Source organism: Grus americana, chromosome 1 (genome assembly GCF_028858705.1).
Source record: "Grus americana isolate bGruAme1 chromosome 1, bGruAme1.mat, whole genome shotgun sequence".
In the NCBI taxonomy this organism is placed as follows: Eukaryota; Metazoa; Chordata; class Aves; order Gruiformes; family Gruidae; genus Grus; species Grus americana.
This window is the reverse complement of record NC_072852.1, coordinates 6,979,352-7,001,890: the sequence shown is the minus strand read 5'-3', so window position 1 is coordinate 7,001,890 and position 22,539 is coordinate 6,979,352. Positions and strand designations below refer to the sequence as shown.

At 39.0% G+C, this 22,539-nt stretch overlaps 1 protein-coding gene across 8 annotated transcripts in view; it reads left to right on the top strand.

The window, feature by feature from the left end:
* USP6NL (USP6 N-terminal like) overlaps positions 1–22,539 on the top strand; it is a 128,235-nt gene that overhangs the window by 36,945 nt on the left and 68,751 nt on the right. For 7 of the 8 annotated variants that reach the window (XM_054802001.1, XM_054802010.1, XM_054802030.1 and 4 more), the window contains one exon: positions 20,674–20,747. In XM_054802001.1, coding sequence (XP_054657976.1) covers positions 20,674–20,747 — 74 coding nt within the window. Of the gene's footprint in view, positions 1–13,669; positions 14,035–20,673; positions 20,748–22,539 lie in introns of those variants that run through there. The other variant, XM_054801991.1, reaches the window with a different exon arrangement.

Here is a 22,539-nt window from a genome sequence, read left to right as displayed (position 1 = left end):
TTTTAAAATATGTGGGATGAATACTAATTTGGAGCTTGCCAAATCTATAGATGAAAAATAAAAAAGCTACACAGACTCCAGTGCCCATTACTATTTAGTTTATAGGCATTGGAATGACCTTCTAAACTGTGCAGTGATTAATTGCCCATTTTACATAATGTATAAAGCTTCACAGAGGAGTATTCATAGTGATGGAACAAGTATTAAAAATCATTGTCTGGTAACTAGTTAGAATGTAAAGCCATTCTATAAATAGTGCAGATAGGCTCTAAAGGGAATAATGAGCAAATATGCTTAGGCAAATAAAAGGATGACTGGTTGTGCTGGGGCCTGCACTGTGTATGTAATGTAACAGCAGCCTGTAAGACTGTGTCCATGTTAGCAAGTAGCGTGGCACTGGAGTAATAGCTCTAGAGAGGAAAATTGAGGGTCCGGCATCCCTCTGTGTTTCAGCAAGTTTTTCAGACTAGATCAAACATTGGCCTTAATCTTTGGGCATAATGTAACTTAGAGTTAGGAGTGCATCTCACAGATAGTTTAATCTGGAAGGAATCCAGTCGTACATACTTCTGTGTTGCTTCCCAGTGCAAACTGAAGAACAGTAAATAGAGATGATCTGGAGATTTGCTCCCAAAGCACTCTTCCAATCTAAACTAAAATGCTATTTATAGAATTGCATGGAACCCCAGATTTATGATCTTGACATTGGATAGAATATCTTAATGAGGCTTTTTAGGAATAAGTGGAAGTTCTAGTAGGGTTAATATTTCAGGGATAGAAAGGGGATCAAGAGATTGTGCATTAATGCATTGAACACAGACATTTATGACTTCTGTTTGTGTATGCTCTGCCTCTCAGATTAGGTGCTAAATTCATGTGAAAGTTTCTAGTTGGCCACTGTATTGGGCATACATGGCAAGGTTTTGGTAGCAGGGGCTGCAGGGGTGGCCTGTGTGAGAAGAGGCCTGGGGCTGCCCTCTGTGTTGCAAACAGCCGTTTCCAGCTCAGTCCAAAATGGACCCACCATTGGACAATGCTGAGCCCATCAGTGAAGCTGGAGACGCCTCTGTAATAAGGTATTTAAGAAAGGATAAAAACCACAGTGCAGCAGTTGAGAGAGAGTGAGAAAAATGCATGGGAATCAACTCTGCAGACACCAAGGTCAGTGGAGACGGAGGGGCAGGAGGTACTCCAGGCACAGGAGCAGAGATTACCCTGCAACCCGTGGGGAAGACCATGGTGAGGTAGGCTGTCCCCCTGCAGCCCATGTAGGACCATGGTGAAGCAGATATCCACCTGCAGCCTGTGGAGAGCCCATGGAGAAGGCTCCTGGCAGGAGCTATGGCCCCTGGAGAGGAGCCCACACAGGAGCAGGTTTTCTGGCAGGATCAGCAGCTCGTGGGAAGGACCCACACTGGAACAGTTGGTGAAGGACTCTGTGCTGTGGGAGGGACCTCATACTGGAGCTGAGGAAGAGTGTGAGGAGGAAGGAGCAGCAAAGACAGTATTATGGACCGACCACAACCCTCGTTCTCCACCCCCCTGTGCTGCTCAGAGTGGGGAGGAGATGGAAGAATTGGGACCAAAGGAGTGAAGTTGAGCCTGGGAAGACGACTTTGTTTCTCGCTATCCTACTCTATTTTTAATTGCCAATAAATTAATTTCCCCAAGTCAAGTCTGTTTTGCTCATGGGGGTAATTGATAAGTGATCTCCCTGTCTATCTCAGCCCATGAGCTTTTTCATCTTATCGTGTGGAGTAGGGGGAGTGAGAGCAGCTCGGTGCCAACTAAGGGTCAACCCACTACAGCCGTGCTGAGAATGCAGACAAACTTAAACTTTGCAAATATTCTCTCCAGTCTAAATTTCCTTAAACTCCTAGTGATGGTAGATGAGCTAATTCAGCAGTTTTGTTTTTCTTGTTGTGGATTACAGTGCACTCACATGATCCTGTTTACCAGCACAGCCCTGTGCAGTAACTTCCAGCAGAGCTGAAGACAAAGAGCAATGACATGTTCAACAAGCGCTGTAAATCCAAGATGGGATGGCTGAATAATGTCTTGCTACATTTTCCTTTATGCTCTCTTAATGTACTGCTACATGTAACCTGTTCACGTTAAAAAATAAATAAGCTTGGCAAAAAAACCCAAACAACCCACAACAACAAACCTTCTTGACACTTCTAACTACTAATCTGTAGTAATTAGTTTTGAAACAGTATTTATTGGCATGTCAGTGAATTTTTTTGACCAATTTTAGGTAGTAAATGTTGGAACTACTGAAGTCATTACTGCCATTAGGAAAACTCAACAAATTGTCTCTTTTGCATCCTAGCTACAGAAATGGCATGATAGGTGAAGCTTTCAGAAGAGATAATCAAATTAGGATTAATGGGAATACACTTCAATGCGAGGTAGTTTTTGGGAGGGCAGATGGATGGGAGGACACGACATTTATTTGACGTGTCTTAAACACTGCTGCTGCTGTGGAACTGTTATTTAATAGTGATTTCATTTGGGCTTTGTTTATTTAAGCTGTCTTTCTTGACAATTTTGGATTCTTTTTTAATTTATAACAACTTTTCTGCAGTATTTTGTATGACCTTCCTCTCCCCAACCTATTTTTGCTTGCCTGCCTTTTACTTGTCATGCAGCTTTCATCAAATGAGTTCATGGATTTCTTACTAGCAGGAATACAGTTGTTTACAATTAAAAACTAACAAAAAAATAAATCTTTCAGATTTGAGAACAATTTATTTTAATACAAAGATGTTATAAAATTGCTGTAACATGAAAACTATTTCAGTTCTATTATTTTGACTGATCTTCCCCCCCCCAACTGAAACAACTGCGGATGAGTTTGTTTCCAAACCATTCTTCTTCATTCTGAGACAGATCTGAAAAGTCCTTCAGTTAAAATTTGGTCTAAAACCTGTAGTCCCATGTGAAAGGCTGTACTTGTTTGGTATTCTATTTATATGAACTTAGAAGCTTGAATTTAAAATACTGATGGCTAAATGATGTATCGGGAAGCTACTAGGTATGGGAGTAGTAATGGAATACTGATTTCACTGAGAAATAGTTACTTCTGAGGTCCAAGAATATGAAATTTGCCTTGAAGTGGCAATCAGTGGCAGTCAGACTATTGCAGTAGCTTATAAATATGGTAGCTCCCTATTTGTGTGGTATCCTTATTGATTAATTTAGGGCTTCTTAAAAGGTGGCTATAATGTTTTAAAATGAAACCAATCTAGAGTCACCTTATTTGTGTCCCTTTTGTGCTGATAAGGTTGGTTGGTTGTTGTGTCGTCCCCCGTCCCCCCCCCTCCCCAGTCTCAGCTGTGTGGGCTTTGGAGAATAGCTATGCTTTTCTCCCTGTTTATGGGGTTTTTGACGTTCAGAAAGTTACTTATAGTTCAGTAGACCCCTTTGCACTAACTTCTGGAACAAACTTTTGTGTCCTGTTTCTTCATCTTTCTAAGCCTGTGCAGTTGTTTTGCCTCTATATGTTTCCATGAATTGCCTCTATACGTTTCCATGAATTTTTCTTGGGTTTTTGATTTTTATTTTTTTTTCCCATTTCAGCACTGTTTGTGTATGCAGGGAGATATAAATTACTGCTGATCTGATGTACAGGTGTGAAGGATGAAAACAGGTGCAAGGCAATGGAAAAATTGGTGCTCAAATCTGATGGAATTTGTTGTGTAACAAGATAGTAAAAACTTAGAGCAGCTCAATAATTTTTTCATTTGATTTAATTTTTGGATTGCTTACGTGTAGTGTTGTGCATTAGAATATCTGTGATGCATGGTATAGTTTTAAAATCCCTTTCTGTTGGCTTTAAGTCCCTTACCCCTCAGTGATGATGACCCCCCGCATGCTTTAACTTGACAGCTAATTATATTCTGGCAGTTTTGTACATCATCCTCTTAAAATGCCATTCCCTAAATAACGCATCGCGCTCCCCCCCCCACCCCCCCCATCCTCTTTTCACATTGTTCACATTTGTGCTTTTCATTAGGCATGACTTGTGAATAATCACTCTTCTGCTTTTCTAGTCTCAGAAGGTGTTATATTACCAGAAAGCAATTATCCAGGTCATTGCCTCTTTACAGCGTGTTGGGTGTCAGAGTACAGGTTGCAGCAGTGTCTTGAGCTAAGCCAGAGCTGTTAGGCTGTACTTCCATGAGCCCTGAAATTCTGGCTGCTGTGGCTATACTTGTTACAGCCTTTGCTTGCATCCATAGCATCAAAATAGATTTGGACCACTGAGAACAGTAGTAGCTTTTCACTACATTCCGACCAAAGATTTCTGATTTAGTAAAGCCTGATTAGTTGGGTAATCCATGTATTTGTCTTGTGTCTTCACTGACAAAGATCCATCTGTTTATCTGAAAAAAATGTGATTTAGTTTGTGTTGGAGCATGTGATTCACTGAAATGCCATCTCAGCTCAACAGCACCTGAAGGAGAATGGCTGTTTGCGATAGTGTTTTAATCAGAGAGAGAACTTCCCCCAGGACGTGCATCTGACTCATTTTTCAGAGAAACCTGTCAACAATGCATGTCTGAGATGGCTTGAATGTTACCCTGGGATTAAACAGCCTATTGTACCTCAGGTACAAAGTGATCTCTGATGCTCTTATTTTTCTACGTTTTTATAGCACATTATCACAATAATATGAACTGTTGGTCCCAATTGTCAATTTTTAGGTTTGATGTACTCTTTAAAAACAGTGGCTGTTGGCAAATAAAGAGTATGTGTGAGTAATTTTATGGTGTTCAGTAGTTACACCCCTTGTTTTTTCTATGCCAGGGAAGAAGGTGAGGTAGGGAAGGAAAAAAAAAAAAGTGAGCAGAATTTCTAGACTAAGTATAGTAAAGGTGGTACTTGTGGCTAACACACACCAAAAGCTGTTGTCTTTACTGTGGATTATATTAAAATAAATTTAAGTTGAAAATTCTCTCCTCCCAGCCTTAATGTAGGCTGAGTTCTATGTAAGTTCTTTCAAGAATTTGCTGTCATAACAAGAAGTTTGCTGTTAAATTACCCAATTTCAGAAAATATTCTAAATCAGGAGAAACACTTGGTGATTTTCACTTGCACTCAAACTTATTTATGTGATGACAGATGACAACTGTACTTTTGCTGAAGAGGGAAGAGTTGATCAAAGGCTACTGGATTTTCATTAAATTTGAAGCTGCTGGAGTGATAACTCTTAATCCTTCCAAAGTGCCGTAACTGACAAACATTTATGTTCAACCTCTTGATTTCCTACCCTATTGCTAGACCTTTCAGGAATACCTTTGCAGAGGTGATAACGTTGGTTTCCTGCATTACAGTTCCTTGTTTCAAGGAAATACTTTGGCTTTGTCTGTAGTAACATCAGAAATGCAAAGTTGGAATTTTAACGTGTACTGAAGAAATGCCTTCCATGGTAAGGTAGGAGGGACCCAAAATTCATAACCAAGATACATTTTTTTTTTTCCTTTGCAAGTTATTTTGGATTTAACTTCACTGATGAAAATTTCAGGCTTGAAGTTGTTGAGCTTTCATGCGAAGTTGATGAATTTTAGAATGAGTGTTGCGCCTCATGGGAAGGTTTTGTGTCTGATCACCGTGGCTACACCTGTAAGTCAAAAAGAGGATTTAAAAGCAATTTAGGCATACCAAGTGCTTTGACCAATAAGTTTTCTATCTGCAGCTGCTGGTTGTAGTTGGAGCTCAAAGACATCTTCTTGTGAAGAGCTGAGTTGTGATGTTTTGTTGATGTCTGGGTAACCAGTCAGCCCTGTTGTTCCTGCTCTGTCCAGGCCGCCCAAATGAAACTTGAACCCTCCCCAAAGTGCTGAATATCCTAGTTGCTTGTCTGTCAGTACAGTGCAGACAGTGGGTGGATCTATGTTTAAATCTCAGCTCGTACTTCACTGAGTACAGACGTGCTGTTCCCCTTACTCTAATAGACAGGACAGCTTGTGTCTGCCCTTCTTTGGGAGCATTCTGCACTTAGTCTGCTTCTACCAGGTTACAGGATCCTTGTTTGCTGGATGCTGCTCCATGGTCTAAACAAAATCTTGACTCTTGTTATGGATTTTGATTCTGTAAGGGATATGAAATTTGCAGAGGCTGAGAGCAATCTGTTTGGAATGAAATAGGTTATTGAGCAGGACTGGAATCCATAAAAAGCTTTATTTGTGTACTATCCTAAAGCTAGTCCTTGTAACTTGGAATAGGTGTTGCCAAAGTATTGCATCAGTGTTCGGATTGGGTGAACTAGACTTTCTTCTGTGTACTGAGTTCAGAAATGCTTTTTAGCCATTTCAGGTCATTTTCTGCTGAGATATGAGAGTCTATGATGAACAGTCAGATTTTTCTGGATTTTTTTTTTGTTGTTTCTAACAGCATAGTGGTAAAATAGTGCATCTTCATTAATAGGTTTACTGCATCATTGACTTCAGCATTAACAGATAAATGGATTTTTTGCTTGATGCCTGTGCACAAGACCTAGACTAGAATTAACCTCATGTTTGTCTTGTAACAGAAACTTCTTAAGGTCTTTGCAGCAGCTGCTTGTAGCTCTTCGCCTTGAATCAGTATTGAAGTAAAAGTATTGATTTTGAGAGAAGTAGCTTTGAAAACTTGACAGTAGGTTTGTGTCGTTAAGTACCTCACTGTTTGTAATCTTCCTATAAACCAGTAAAAAGAAAGTATTAATGATATATCTGTTAGCATACTGATTACTAAATCATTGTTTCTGTGCAACGGCAGAACAAATTAATAATTGGCTTCTGAAGTGCACACTGGATCCAAAGCCAAATGGTACATCTCATGCTGATCTCTTACTTGAAATAGATTTATAACCCCTGTGGAGAATTCTGTTATCCTTTCAAATAAAATATTCAAGTAAAAACCTTTTCATTTTTGTTTTGTGGTCCTATACTACAGCAGCTTTGTGCTTGCTTCTTGGTGATACGGAATCTGTTATCTCCCATCTCCCTGGCAGAGGTTGGGAAAAAACCCAGACTTTTTTGCCAGACTGTCCTAAGGTTTATGGATAGATTAAATCTAAGAACTAATTAGGTGTTACATCTAGCAAAAATAAATTGAAATAAAGGTGATGAATAGAATGTAACCAGAAGGTTTATTTTACTGTTCTGTGCATAAACAGCCACAAAGTTTGCAGGATTAATCTCCCCCCACCCTGCCTTGTGTTATTTTAACTAACTTCTGGAGTTGTTCTGTATTAATAAATGTTTTAGCTGATGCATACTAAATGGATGCAATCACATTTGTACTGGTATTGCTAAATACCTGATTTCAATTTGGTGGGTATGCCATTGGGCTTCACTGCAGCTGCTCTGCTGTGTTTTCCCTTGGCTTGAGGCTGGGACCCAAAGAACCCAGGACAGCCTTTGAGGCCCTAATTCCTGTTTTGCATGGGAAATGCCATGGCTATTTACTTGGTTTTGTTTACCAGTTGTCAATCAGTGAAACTAAAAACAACAGAAGCTTCTTGTCTCTCACTAACTTCCTTTTTTTGTAGCAAGGATGAAGAAACTGATAGCGATTTCTTCCCCAGTTTCTGCTGCTTCTCAACAAACTTGTTTACTCTTCATTTGGCTGGCTCTTACTCCTCCAGCCCTTCCTATAACCACTTTATAAACATAAAAATGTAGTGCTGCATGACATAATTTCAAATGTTCAGAGGGAATTTCCGGCTCTTTTTTTTTCCTGCTCCCCCCCCCCTTCATTTTAGTTTTTAATAAAGTGAATGACATACTGAAAAAGCTGAGCAATCAGCTACTTAAAAAGCAACTCTGTGTCGTGCTATGTAGACATGACTGATATTATAAGCAGGCAGGTATCTAAATTTGCCTTGATGTCTTTTTGTGAGCTTAAACTTATCATAGAGTTACCAAGAGTAGGTTTAGTGTCATAGAAACTTCTCAGTGCCATTCAGACTTTTTATAGGATTTACTTAGAGTATCCTGTTTGTACTTAAGGTATTACTGCAGTTAAAATGTTTATCTGGTCAAAGATGAATAGTGAGACAGAGTTGCTGAAGAAGGCTATTCAGCTATGGTGAACAGAGCTGTAGCATGTAACTCAATATTTTGTGTGAAAACAGTTTTAATATGTGAAGATTACAATTAAAATTGAATACAGAAGGGTCTCACAGCTCCTGTGTAACTAGTACTGTGATCCCTGATGGTCCATTCAGTGTATCGTTATGGCAGGTGGAGGGACACCTTAGATCCACACCACATGGTATGGATCACAACAGCCTGTCCAGGAGCCTGTAGTAACTACTGTAAGATGCCTTTGCTGGAATAAGCAAGGAATGCTTTTTCATCCTGCCAGAATTTTTACAATATTTAAGATTTTATTTTCCTGTTTTGCATTGGGATGAAACTGAGCTTAAAACAGCAAAATAAATCCTGAGGTTTCGCCTGTGCAGAGGCTGTGCCCAAATAGGCAGAGCACTCCCTCGACATCTGGGAGACGTGAGCTGAAGTGTGGACAGAGGCTGAAGGCTGGTTTTCTCACCGTTTTGGGGAAGGACTAATCCCTGGGTACCTCATGATGTCTCTTCCAGGAGAAGACAGGAAAAAAGCAAGTGTGACAGTATTTGTGTAGCTGGTAAGTAAAAGCTAGTACTATCAGTAACTGTTAGTCTGTTGCTTGTTTGCAAACGCTTCCTTTTCCGTATCGTGCAAGGTCCAAGGAGGTTTCAGCAGCCTGCTTAACTGAGCAAGAACGTAGCGTCAGCCATTAGGTAATAGCTTGTGGTCAACTGGGCAGGTCAAGGGGAGTTTCTTCTTCCCCATGATGCTGGTAAGGTTTTACTCCTGCTGCCTTGAGTCAGTGCTGGTGTTTTTCTGAGCTGACTTGGAGCTTTTTAGTCTTAGTAACTGGCTGAATAAGATCTACTACAAAAACAAACCCTCCTTTTCTTCCTGTTTTAATCAGTTAAATTGGCTGTGTAATTAAATGATGAGTTGGACTGGGTGTATGTCAGAGTATTCAAAGATTGTCTGTGTAGAGGAACAAACCTTTTTGTTTGAGCCAGTAAAATGATACAAATACAGATGAAACTTTTGTAACTAGAGAACTCTTGTAACTTCTTTAGCCCTGGGAAAGAAATGAAAGAGCTTCCTCAGAATTGAAGAGCCCCTTTCAAAAAGTTCTTCCAGAGTATACATGAGCGTTGTTTTGGTGATGCTTTAAGCTGGGAATAGACTTCATATCATTAACGTTGCATTTTAAAATATAATTATTGTTTGCTCCATTAATTTTGACTAATGCTGAGATAAAAATGATTAATCGGGAGACTTAACATAATTAGTGCAGCATGGCATCTGACTACTTATGTTCAAGTATGTTAATGTGGGAAGCCTAACTCTGGTTATGAAATGTTCTGGCTTGTGTCAGAATCTAAAATATTAGAACCATTTTACTGTTTAAATTGATACTGCAAATCTTAATGCTTTGACAACATTCGTGGCCATCTACTAATGAAGATGTACAATACAGAAAATCTGAAAATATATCAAAATTTCAGATAATTTTTTCAAAAATGTTCTTTTGATTTATGTTGCTGGGAAAAATGATTTTTATGTGTCATCCTGATGTATGGTATTGGGAAAACAGAGGAAATTTATTGCAGAGAACTGTTGTGTTCAGTCTTGCTGAAAGATCATTTGGCTTGTATGTTTAGTAGCCTGTCACAGTTAAAAGAAGTATGAGTAGTGTCAATGTGCAGAAGGGATATTTTAGTTTTCAGAAGCCTCTGGGGACTGCAGACATAATATACTTTTAAATTACAAGGGATTAAAAAAAAAAGGCATTTTCAGCTAAATTTGCTTATAAAGTCATAACCAATACCTGAAAAGGCGCTAGTGTGGAAAGGATGACTTGACTTACATTAGGTTGAGGGTAAATTCCTGAAATATTCCTACTTTTTTGTCTGCCAATACTGCTTTTGTGCTCAAGTGGCTGATCTTACCATCTAATACAGCAGCTGATTTGCAGCATATTTTATTAAGACATAAATTTATAAAGGCTGGGACTAGTACTGGGAAAGGTCGTGGATTTCAAGGGGAGTGTGGGAGTAATACTCATGGGCTGTAGATGAAACAGATTACATGTTACCATGGCTAGAACTGATCCCGCTGTAGGAGTTCCAGGAAATTTAGTCTTTGGTGGAAGACTGTAAAATGATTTCCATGTAGTAGAAAACCTCCTGTGTTTTTCCACGAAGGCTGCATCTTTGTTGTTTCTTTGCTGCTGGGTTATAACGTGTTACGGAAACAAGGCTTTCTCTATCTTATCGAACAACGAGAATGCAAATCTGCTCTGATCACTACTTGAACAGCTGTTTGTAGGGCTGATGTTACTTAAGTCAGCATAGTGTTTGCATCTCCTTAAAGATGACATGTATAGGTGAATGACCACTTCGTAATGGTCATAATGCTGCCCTTTCATAGCAGTGAGGAAAGAGAAAAATAGCAACAAACTAGTGAAAAGGCCAGATGCCAACTATACCCTTGGGAAGAAGGAGAACAAAGGATGACTTAAGCTTAGACATGAGACATTAGCTAGTTGTTGCACAAGTCAGACCAGTCTTTACATACCGGCAAGCTCCAAATTATACCCAGCCCAAGTCTTTACATTTAAATGTATTAAGAGCTAGTATGAATGTTTCGGATTGTATTGAGAGAGTCCTGGGCAGGAGGGTGGGTTGTGTGGTGTTTGGGGTTTTTTGTGTGTGTGTGTGGTGTGGTTTTTTTTTTTTCCTCTCTTTTTCTTTTTTTTTTTCCAGAAAGGAGCATTGTTCAATGTCTGGGCTTATTCTTTTCAGTGTAGTTTGTCGCAAATTAGCAATTATGGTTTCTTCTGGCTTTGCAACTGATTATGTTAACCTTCAGCAAATTAATTATCTTCTGGCTCATGTCTGCATGCACAACACTCTGTAAACTGGAATTACAATAGAACCCTGACAGTTCTTATTGCTCCACTTTGTAACCCTTGTGGTAACATTTGTAAGGCTTAATAGTGAGGTGATGACATGAGCATTCAGCTGCAGCTTCCAGCTGGATTGGTTGTAGGCATAGCTGATGGAGATGATTTAATTTTAAGGTGTACTTATTTATGTGAAACACATATAAAAAATAATTGCAAATTAACACTAAGTAAATGGCCAAGTTGTATTTTATTAGATTATGTTCTTTTGCTGTTTTATTGCTGGTTTATTCTGAGTTTTGTTCTTTCAGTGCTCTATTAACTAATATGTGTTAGCAAGACTGTACTATTAAAAAGTCATACACGTATTGGAATAACTGATTAACATTAGTAGAGTTTCTGTAAGTCCTTTAGTCAATTGCTGCTTAAAAGTGAGATAGTAAGAGTAGTTGATTTAAATTCTTTGCAATATATACTAGACTCCTAAATTCTAATTTTGTGTTTTGACACAGGCTTCCTCTGTGGAATACTGCTTAGCAGGGCTGCCTTGGTTTCCCTGCTCTTGCTTTGAGCCCTTTGGGGATCATTGTAAAATTGCTTTGAGATAGCTTTTAGTAGCAGTTAATTCTACTAATTTCCAAAGTGACCATTTTCCATCGGTGGCTGTGCAGCATCTCATAGGGGATGCTGCAGAACTGCAAATATTCTGCTGTAGTGAAACTTGATTTTTCATTAAGATGAGAGTTCAGTCATGTTTCTTCAGGCAAGTTAAATCCTTCTTTTTATATCTTCCACCCGTTACTCCTCATGCTGTAAAACTACAACACGTTCTACTCTGAAGAAAGGTTGATTCTTAAGGGCAGGGAAGGGTGCTTGTGGAATTTTTTTTTGTGTATGTGTGCAGAGCATAGTGGCATATATTGATTTTACAAATATTTTTACTCCACCTTTCGTGTGTTTTTGGGTTTTTGTTTTTTTTTTTTTTTTTTTGCTTCTGAATAGAGAAAAAATTCAATTAAGCCAAAAGCTTTGTTTTTCTCTGTGTAAGTCTTTACTTGGAAACACTCACAAAAATAGACATACTAAACTCAAAACCCAATTAAATATATATAAAAAAATCAGTGTAATATAGCTCTTAACTTATTGCTGCCTGAGGGTAATGTGTGGCAGGAAAAAAAAAAAAGGCAAGTTGTTTTCATGTGGTGATGGTATCTGTTGAGAGAGTTAGCCTGGAATGAGTGCTCGTGTTCATTGTGTGCGGGTTCTTTTCATCTTCCCCACAAAGATGCTCTCAGGTAAGGAAACAAAGTAGTTGGTTTTACAAAACCTAGTAAAAAACTAGTGGCTCTATAATGAGAAAAATGGAAGAAGATTTTTGTATAGCAAGAAGATTACTGCTGTGTGTGTAGAAATGTCAGCAGTAAGAAAATGCCGCTTTTGAGGGAAACATGCCTCATGGTGGCTATCACACTAGCTCACTCTAAACTGATACTGAATCCATAGACTAAACTATTGACACCTGGGTTTGGGTAGTATCCATGAGTAGTAATCAGTGGTAAAGACAAACAAGTTGCTTCTTGTTTCCAGGCTCAGTGCTCTGCCAGGCGATACAGGGAGGAAGATTAAAACAATTGAAGGAACTTTTTTCAGTCCCTGGGTAAAAAAGAATAGTCCAACGCACTTGATCAGTTCCTGGCATTTTGACACTTTTCAGGGTACAAGGAAACCACGGGATGGTTGAGGTTGAAGGGACCTCTGGAGGTCATCTGGTCTGCTCAAGCAGGGCCATTCAGAGCTGGTTGCCCAAGACCGTGTCCAAACGTCTTTTAAGTATCACCAAAGGTGGAGACTCCACAACCTCCCTGGGCAACCTGCGCCAGTGCTCGATTACACTCACAGTGAAAAGTGTTTCCTGATGTTAGGAAGGAACCTCCCGTGTTTCAGTTTGTGCCCATGCCCTCTGGTCCTGGCACTGGGCACCACCGAACAGAGCCTGGCTCTGTCCTCTTTGTACCCTCCCTTCAGGTACTTATGTCCATTGATAAGATTCCCCTGAGCCGTCTCTTCTCCAGGCTGAACAGTCCTATTTACTGTCTTTCTGTTGGCTTCACAAGGAGCTGGAAGCCCACAAAAGTCTTCCAAGCCAGGTCTGGCAGCATGTGTGCCCTGACTTGGTTAGGTTAAGAAATGAAATTGGCTGGCTCCTGGCTGTAAGCTTCGCGTAGCAGCTGACATTTTGCTTGGGAGAGTGTGTGTAAGGACTAAAATCTATGCAGGAGAACGGCTTGATGTGTGTGTCCTTGAGTATTTGACACAGAGATTTTTTTTTTTTTTCAGCTTTCAAAGAGCAGATGAACTCTACTAATATTAAATCTTGAATTTTTATACTTTCATCAATCAAAACATTCTTGTCAACTCCTGATATCCTAGGTCTTTCAGGTCCCTCAGATATCCTGAAAAATAAAGGAGTTTTAAATAGAAAATAGTAAAATCTCCATCCTGTAAGTAGGGAATGCCAAACAGTTACAGAACTCTAAACTGCATTTTTAGAGTTACTTAATTTCATAGTTTCTTAAGTAATAAGCCAGAAACAGGGTACGTCAAGCCTCATTTCTAGTAAGTCCTTTAAATAAGATGTTTTTCATGCAGTACTTGATAAATACCAGTAAGAATTCTTACCCAAGAGTGTAACAGTGGTGTGTTAGAGGAGCCGTGTCCTCTGAGGCTGTTTGTTTAAATCCTCTTGTTTATTGTTAGCTGGAATGCAGGGCTGTGGGCCGCAGTGGAGAACATTCGCATGGTGCCTGCATGACACTTCTTATTAACAAATGGCATCTTTGTTTGAATATCTGCAGCTCGTGTGACTGTAGAGGGGCCATGTCTTGAAAAAGGAGGAGCATGTGTCAAGTGGCTCGGTTATGTGGAGCAAACACTGCAAGTGGAGGAGGATAACTTTTGCCCGTTTGTTTTTGAGAAACTGATTTAGAATATGGTCTAGAAATAAACAGATTTACTTCATGAAGACTAAAACAGAGCTTTACAAGGACTGGGCAGAAAATTGCAATCTAAAGACTGGTAAAATGTCATTTTATTTTATGTACTGGTCTTTAATTGTTTATATCATGCTATTTTCCTTCTATCTTATTTTGGATTGGTGATAACCTTGAATTTTAAATACTTAATACTATTAGGTTAGATCATTATGTTTAACGGTGGAAGAAATGTAACTCAGTTAACTTCTGGAAATACTGTTTTTCCTGAGGAAGTATTGTTATGTAAAAGGGATTGCTTTTTTAACTGTAACTATTTTACTTTTATTTTAAAAGTTCTCTCTGCATGAAGAGAAAAATAAAGTATAATAAATGATGCTTAATCTTTTCTGTTCAGAGCAGGTTTAATATCTACGTGCAGGTATTTACTAAGATTTTTTCCTTTTGAACATTGGCTACCCACAACAAAATACTATTAAGTGTATGTCATGGCTTTTATTTCATTGTTTGTGGGAATGGACTAGAAGGAAAATAAACAGCCTGGGTATTAAAGGGACTTTCTGCTAGGACCAGAGACTTAAAAATGTTTTGTTTATTGCTCTGATATATCCTTAGCATGTGTAGATAGCATAGCAGCTGGTGGTAGTGCCTGCAGACAGGAATTTGTGCCAGTGCAGCTCTTTGTGCAGTGGAATGTGTAATGTGCAAACAAGCAAGAATTTGAGTGAAGTAATGGAAAACGAATTAGCATGTTCCAAGTCTTGTGGGGTTTTTAGAGTGCTCCGCAGTTCAGGAGGCAGTGATGGTGGGTCAAAGAACAAAAAAGGGAGGAATCTCCTTTTCAGAATTCTGGATAAGATTACACAGGATGCTATTTGTATACTGACCCTCATCCACATGGAAAGAGGCATTCCTTAAATTTATGGCACATCTGTAAGAAGCAATTTATTATGCTGCTGATAATGCATAAGTACTAGAATGTAACTTGTACCTACACACTCCTTTTGAGACATGTAAAGAATACGCTGAGGCTCTCAGTGGTACTCATTTTGCTCTGCGTTGATGAGGAAGCTAGCACTCAGCCATTGCTGCCTTTTCCAGGTGAGGTACTGTATTTAACTAGGCATCTTCAGGCTGGTTGCAGGGACAAGTCTCTCTAATGAGTTTGAGTCACCCCAAAGATCATTCCCATAAGTCGTATGACTACTTTTGCATGGGCTAGAGATGCACGCTCAGTGGATTGCAGATGAAAATGACTTTTTAAAATGCTGTGCCTTACTGTTTTGCAGTTCTGTAGCTGAACAGGATTAGAAGCCATGCAGGATTAGGTAAACAGAGTTCAAACTACAGGTACTTGGTAGACCAAAAAGAGCAGAGGCTTTTCTTCTCCATGGAAAGACCAGCAATTCTGGCAATTCCTCACTAAGCAGCAGCTCAGTTCCGTCAGGCTGTCGATGAAAGCCAGGTGTAACTGTGGGCTGTTGTGTTACAGTCACCCCTGGTCAGGAGCAGGGAAACACAAGGGATAGCGCTGCCTGTTCCACTCACTTGTCTTGAACTGAGTTACTGCTGGGGCTGCAGGACGGATCCCCAATGTTTAGCTTGGTAACTAATATAAATACATTATTACCAATTCTATTTCTTCCTTTTTTTGCTCCTCCCTCTGCCCCCCCCAACTGTATTTTCAGTGGGTTGTAGGGGGACCTTGGATCAAAGGTTCTCTGGTGCCTGTAGATGCCTACACCTACAGCTACCGGTTCTCCCTCTGAAACAGAAGGGAGAAGATAGCACGAAGGTGAGAGTAAGGCAAGATTATTTCTTTTTGAGTTGGATCGAATCTGTCAAACTGTAGCTATCAGTACCTGGTTTCTTGCAAAAATTTCTATCCTTGAGAAAACTTTACTTAATAGTCGGATTTTCATTTTTACATCTATGTGTAGGGCATGTCCTTATTTTCTCTTTAATAGTGTTTATTTTTACTTGGATCTGTTGTTTTGCCATTAAATATGTCAGTTATGGCAGTTGGTCCATTCCAGTTAGTCTTGCATTCATTAGCGGAATATTACATATTTTTTCTTTGCATTATGTCTATGAATATTATTAGTTCTTCCTCACTTAAATTTACTGCACTTGCCGTTCTTTCTTAGGATTGGAAGAATCTGGAATTCTGGAAAAGCACTGTTTTCCCCAGTATTCCTTGCAAGCTGCAAGATATTTAGAATTTCAGGAACTGGGACTTTCTAGTTAGTTTTTAAGCTTGTGTAAGACACCTGTTTGTCAATTTTGCGAGTTTATTTTAACTTAGCGTGATGTTTTTCAATCTTTGTATCAATTGACTGAACTGGACAGGAGTTTACACTTCCAGCTTTAAAAATGTGGGGGTTTATTTTAAATGAGGTTATTATGAGACTACCTAATAGTGGATAGCAGGATAACACCCAGAATTCATCTGTAAATTTGTTGCTACTAAGTAATGCTGACATCTCCAGATCACTCATTTCCTCTCTCAGAAAATAAGCACTGGAGACTAATTAGGATTGCGTCCTTCTGTAGGACTAATTTGAGTTTTTGCCTACTGTATTGACTACTTACATTTCTTACATACCATCTCATCTTTCTGTTCTGAAGAAATGGTGTCTTTTTCAATTCTTTGATAATTGGTGAGGTAAGGAGAGACTCTTACTAGAGTGACAGAGGAAGAAAGCTTGTACTGATGCTAGGCAATGCTTTCCTCTCGTTTTGTAGGGCTGATGGCAGTCCACAGGTCTGAATCTTTAGCAGTTTAGAATCAGTGAGCTGCAAAATGAGACCAATGCTAGTCCCATCCTCATGTATCTTTCTGAAAGTTTAAATCCAGCAGTTTACCAGTCATCTCAGTAACACTGCCAAGTAGGATGATCTGTTTTCCAAGGGCAGCAGGAAAGCCATGATCTGGCTGTTAGGTCAGTCCTTTTTCACATCATCACAGACTGGGATTTTCTGTCTGTAATGATGCTTCAGTTCCTTTGCATACTGCTTTTCAAAACTTATATAAGTTTGTAATATTTGTAAATATGGAAAACAGGTCAGTGTGACAGTGATGAGGGGAAAATAGTCTCTAATGGGGAGTGTTATGTGTATCAGGCCAACTGTTCAGAAAATTTTGTTCCTGGCCTTTCTTTTTATGATTTACATTTTGCAAAATCTGGATGTGTAACATTGCTGCTTGGCAGGGTTTTAAGCACACTCATACCTTGTAAGCCTGCCCAATTTTGGGGGGGAACTTATATGCACTGTTTAATATGCCATCATTGGCAGATTTTATCACTATTGATTATAGTTGGGGTTTTTTTTAGGTTGTCAATAATATATTTCTGCAGTTTTTAGTCAAAATCACTTCTCTGTGCTAGTTAATTGACTATATATTAATGTCAGCCTCATCTAAGACTGCATCGTTTCTGGTATAATATGGTGTTGATAATCTGTAATGCTAACTTTTAATTAGAAAATTTAATGATACTTGTTTCACACCTTTTAACTGCTTTCAGTGAGATAAGACTTACTGAATAAAACTGGTAAGACTTTAGAATACCAGTTTTTTGTCCTTAATTTTGTAGTGATGTATTTTTGTGCCTGGGAAGATAGTTCATGAAGAATTTTTCTTGTTCCCATATTTAGCTTTTACTTTATCAGGAATCATTGTGTTTCTAACACAATTTAAATAATTCCTCTAATAAGAAAAATCATGTTTTATGCTTATCTCCCTAAATATAACCTCTTGTCCCAATCTCAAGCTGTTTTCTGAGTTTTCATATGATGGATTAGCATAACTTGAACTGTCTCAGTGCAGCTAGAAAGTTAAGATGATTCTGGCAGAGAGTGAAGAGGATTACTTTAAAGGCAGTGAATATGATAATTTCCACACTAAACGTAATTGAATTGTCATGAGGCATAGAACATGCCAAACTTTGATTCAGATGTTACTTATGCAGAGGAAAGGAAGGTAAGCCACGGCCACCTTTTCAGCGTAAATCAGGACTCAGTTTCTGGTGAAAATACAGTTTTGCATCCTTTTGAGCAAAGGTTTAAACTTTGTTTCAATTTCTGCCACTTAGTCCATCTGTGTTGTTGAAGAGCTGTGCATGTTCTTTTGAGTATATTTTTAAATTTTCTTAATAAAAATATATTGACTACTACTTGAATGTATCGACTACTGTGTATTACAGTATTGACTACTTATTATTTAGCCACGCTCTTTCTCAAATCAAATCTAATCTCTCATTTACTGGGAAAATAGCAATAGGATTTTTTTCCCCATTTCTTGAAGCCTAGCAGCAGTCGTACTTAAGCAAGTAAGCTTTTTCCCCCACATCTGTCCATTGGAGAAGTGAAGATTAGGATTGCTCAGTACTCTAATTCTCTGAAGGAATGTCATCTTTCTAAGCAAGCACAAAGTTTACTTTTTAAAAACGCATAATTGGTCTTCTATAAATACTTACTGTAAGCACAGATCTCTTTGTGTCTGACAAAAGAAAATGCAATTTAACTTTGATTATGGTTCCTTTAGCTTCTCGCTTTGAAAGTAATGCTAATCTTCATGTACTACTTTGTCAGAGTAGATTTGGTAGCTTTAGTGGACGTTGTCAGTTTAGTAGGCATAGTACATCAACTAGCAAAGGATAAAAAATGGATTGTTACAATTGTGTTGCGAATGTATAGCCTGTGAATGCGCTTGGAGTAGCATAGAGTTCAGTCTGTGCCCTTGTGCATGACAGTGCTGGGGAGGGGTTCTAGAAGGGTGCTACAGTTGGTGTGTAAGAGTTGTGTCGTAGTCAGTGTTCATGTAGGTGGTAGCTGGGCTAACAGTCCTGCAATTGCTATAAAACTGCCTCAGAGAAAAGCAAAGCTGAAACCAAACTGCTTTGTGTTTTGCAGTCCTCTTTAAGTTTAGGAATAAAGGTGGATCCAGCACCTGAAGGAGCAGGAGGAACAGCACGCTGCTTGGACCATGCCAAAGGCTGAGCAATATGAAATGAGTCTACTTGCTTCTCGCCTTATAGAGAGGGAATTTATCAGTGTTGTGTCACAGAGATGCACAGCTTCCAAATACAGCAGATGTAATTCTTATTTATTATATTTTTCTTCCTCAAATAATTGTGTAAATACATGTGTGCTGGTTCTGGTGCGCACTTGAAAAAATGACAAAGCTCCATGTCTTCGCTAATAAATGGGAGTAATGTGATTGGCAAATGATGAGGACAAGCAGCAGGGGGCCAGAGTGAGGGTAACAAAGTGTAACTTCTGGAGATCATAAGGAAAGGCTTTAAAGGAGGAGTGAGACCTTCCATTGGGGAAGTTTGCCTGAATGCTGGTGCTTGCGTCCGTGACGGGGCATACTGAGATTCTCTTTGTGTTCCCCTAAAGAAACTTAAAGTGAAACCATGAAAGAGACCATGCTCAATCTCTAACAGGTGGCTTAGAAGGCCACCTTGGCACAACTTCTTGTCTGAACATCTGAGAAACATGTAGGTAAATTATATAACCCAGTAAAAATACTGGGTTTGAACAGATAAGTGTGTTAATAAAGTCATACAAGAGAAAACTGTAATAATCTGTTTTTTCTATTTCATGGCCCACATGGTTGATACGTAGAATTCCTGAAGTTCATTATGTTGCCATGAACTAAATAACGAAGAAAACACACATGCTTGGAGTTATTTTTATAACAGTGTGTGCTTGAAAACTATTTCAAACCTTTTTTAAAGCTTTCCTTTATCTAGAGTTCATTGCTTTGTAATGATCGAAACAAATCTACTCTTGAATCTTTCACAGCCGTCATTGATTAAAATCGATTTGCTTCATCGGTTTGAAATCATCATTGCATTTGGGATATTGAAGTGCATTATCTTGTTGAATGTTCAAAGCAGCATCATTCTTACTTTTCCTTTCATGGTGCCCTCTTTACATTCCTGACCGTGTTCTAGAGATGGTTTCTGTTAAGGGAACAATGCCAAGGAACTGAATTTGGTTACACACACAATCTGCTTCACTTTTGATCAAAACAGATTTATCTAAACTTTAACTCCACTGCTGTAGTAAACTGCGTACTGATGTCCAATGCTTACCCACATATCCGTGGTTTTTTTTTTTCTTGTTTGTCAACCTTCCTGTTGTATCCTTATGCTTATTCCAACTCTGAGCTGCCCAAGTTGCAGTTCTTGTACTATAACGATGTCCTTCCTTGTTTTCTGAGAAATAAATCTTAGGCAATTTCTCAGATGAAGTCATGCAGTATTTCTTCAGCATTCATCAGTATTCAAATCCCTCTCTACAAATCCTCTAAGTAGTTCACACTTTTGTTTTAAATCAGTAGTGTATGTTTTGGCTTTCTTTGACTATGTGAATGTTTGTGGAATTGGCAACTAGTAGCTTTTACTACTTTATTCAGTCATTCAGTTAGAGGGTTGTGGGGTATTATTTTTTTTACTCTATTTAATACCTGCTTTGGTGGAAAATTGGCAACATTCTAAACTCAGCAGTTAGGATACCATCCAATAATTGTATTTTACTCTGAACAGCATTCAAGACATGCACCCAAGGTCATATTTTGCTGTGATACAATGGTTTTGGCATTTCTCCATCCAAGCAGTCTCTCTGAAGTTGAAGTTTGTTTTCCAAGTATTTAGCTGCAGTGCTTTGTTCATGAGGGAGAGAATCTGAACAACATTATTTTAATTCTCCACAGGTGCAGATGCTGAGCAGGATGCTGCTATCAAACTTGCCCAAGAACGAGCAGAGATAGTTGCCAAGTATGACAGAGTAAGTGAACTTGATAGTAGTTTTAAAGACATTTTATAATTAATCTTAGTAATATGTCTGTTTAAAAAATGAATCATGGTTCCTGCTAGCTTTTGTTTAAAATACTCTGTGTAGTACTAATCTGATGGCTTCATGATACACTGGCCTCTGGGCAAATTAAATTCTCCCTCCACAGGGGATGTTCTGGATAATGACTCAATCAACTCATTTTTCAGGTACATGACAAGTTGCTTTGGGGCTATTTTAAGGTAGTGTAATCTATTAGAAGTAATGAAACTGGGATGTTTGAGGATGCTCAGTACATCTATGAGATCAGAAGGATTCTTATTTTACTTTGTTTCTTTAATTTTTGGTTATGGTAACAGAAACATTTAAATCATTACAGAGAACTTAAAAGATGAGTGAACTGCATTGTTTGTCAGATTGTACTGTACTTGTCCCCCTGTACTTTGCACTGGTGAGGCCGCACCTGTATTCAGTTTTGGGCCCCTCACTACCAGAAAGACATTGAGGTGTTGGAGCATGTCCAAAGAAGTGCAACGAAGCTGGTGAAGGGTCTAGAGCACAAGTCTTATGAGGAGCAGCTGAGGGAACTGGGGTTGTTTAGTCTGGAGAGAAGGAGGCTGAGGGGAGACCTTATCGATTTCTACAACTACCTGAAAGGAGGTTGTAGCCAGGTGGGTGTGGGTCTCTTCTCCCAAGTAACAAGTGATAGGACAAGAGGAAATGGCCTCAAGTTGCACCAGGCGAGGTTTAGATTGGATATTAGGAGAAATTTCTTCACCAAAAGGGTTGTCAATCATTGGAACAGGCTGCCCAGGGAAGTGCTTGAGTCACCGTCCCTGGAGGTATTTAAAAGACGTGTGCTTAGGGACATGGTGTAGTGGTTGGACTTGGCAGTGCTAGGTTAATGGTTGGACTGAATGATCTTAAAGGTCTTTTCCAACCAAAACAGTTCTATGATTCCATGATTGCGGTGAGGAATTTAAGAAATACCTAGTCATACCCTTTTTTTCTTGAACCACTTATCAAGTAAAAGCCTGGGAGAGACTATGCCTAGAATGCCTACACGATGTTCACATATTCTTGTAACACTTATGGACTTTGTAAGTGTCATTGGAGTACTAAGCAATAGACTTGTTTGTAGAGTTCGTGAAACATTTTACATGCTAGACTTAGTGGCGACTTGCACAGTGTGCACTTTAAGTGAGCGGCTGTGGTTTTGTTTTTAATAAGGAAAAACCTGCACGTGGTTTGTGTTCTGAGTGGTGGCTTCTCTTCACACCCAGTAACCTGTGCATAGCCCATACCAGAAGAATATATAGCTGAAATTTACTTGAATTTCTGCAAGTCTTACAAAAACTGGCAATTGGAGTAGAAGAGAACAATATGATTGAGTGCTTCATTGAGGGGAAACTCAGTGCTGTGTCCTGTTTGACAGCTGCTGGAAGTCACCATGGATGTTAGCTCGAGACTGTCTGCAGTATGTGCTGTTGCCAGCTGATGGTTTAGGAAAGATGGATTATGGAAATAAAATGAGTAGAAGGCATTGTCTGGGGACCTTGATGGACTATTGTGGAGATTAACAACAGGTGTGAGATTATTACGAGTCTGTAGTTGAAATTTATTCTGTTTATAGCAGTGACCAAAAGATGTTTCCTGTGATGAAAACACTGTAGGGGCTGGGAGAGGTCTGCTACTCTTTTTTTTTTCTTTTTTCTTTTTTTCTTTTTTTTCTTTTCTTCCTTGGTTGATCAGTTTAGGACCAGTGTTCTCTCCTCTATCCTACTAC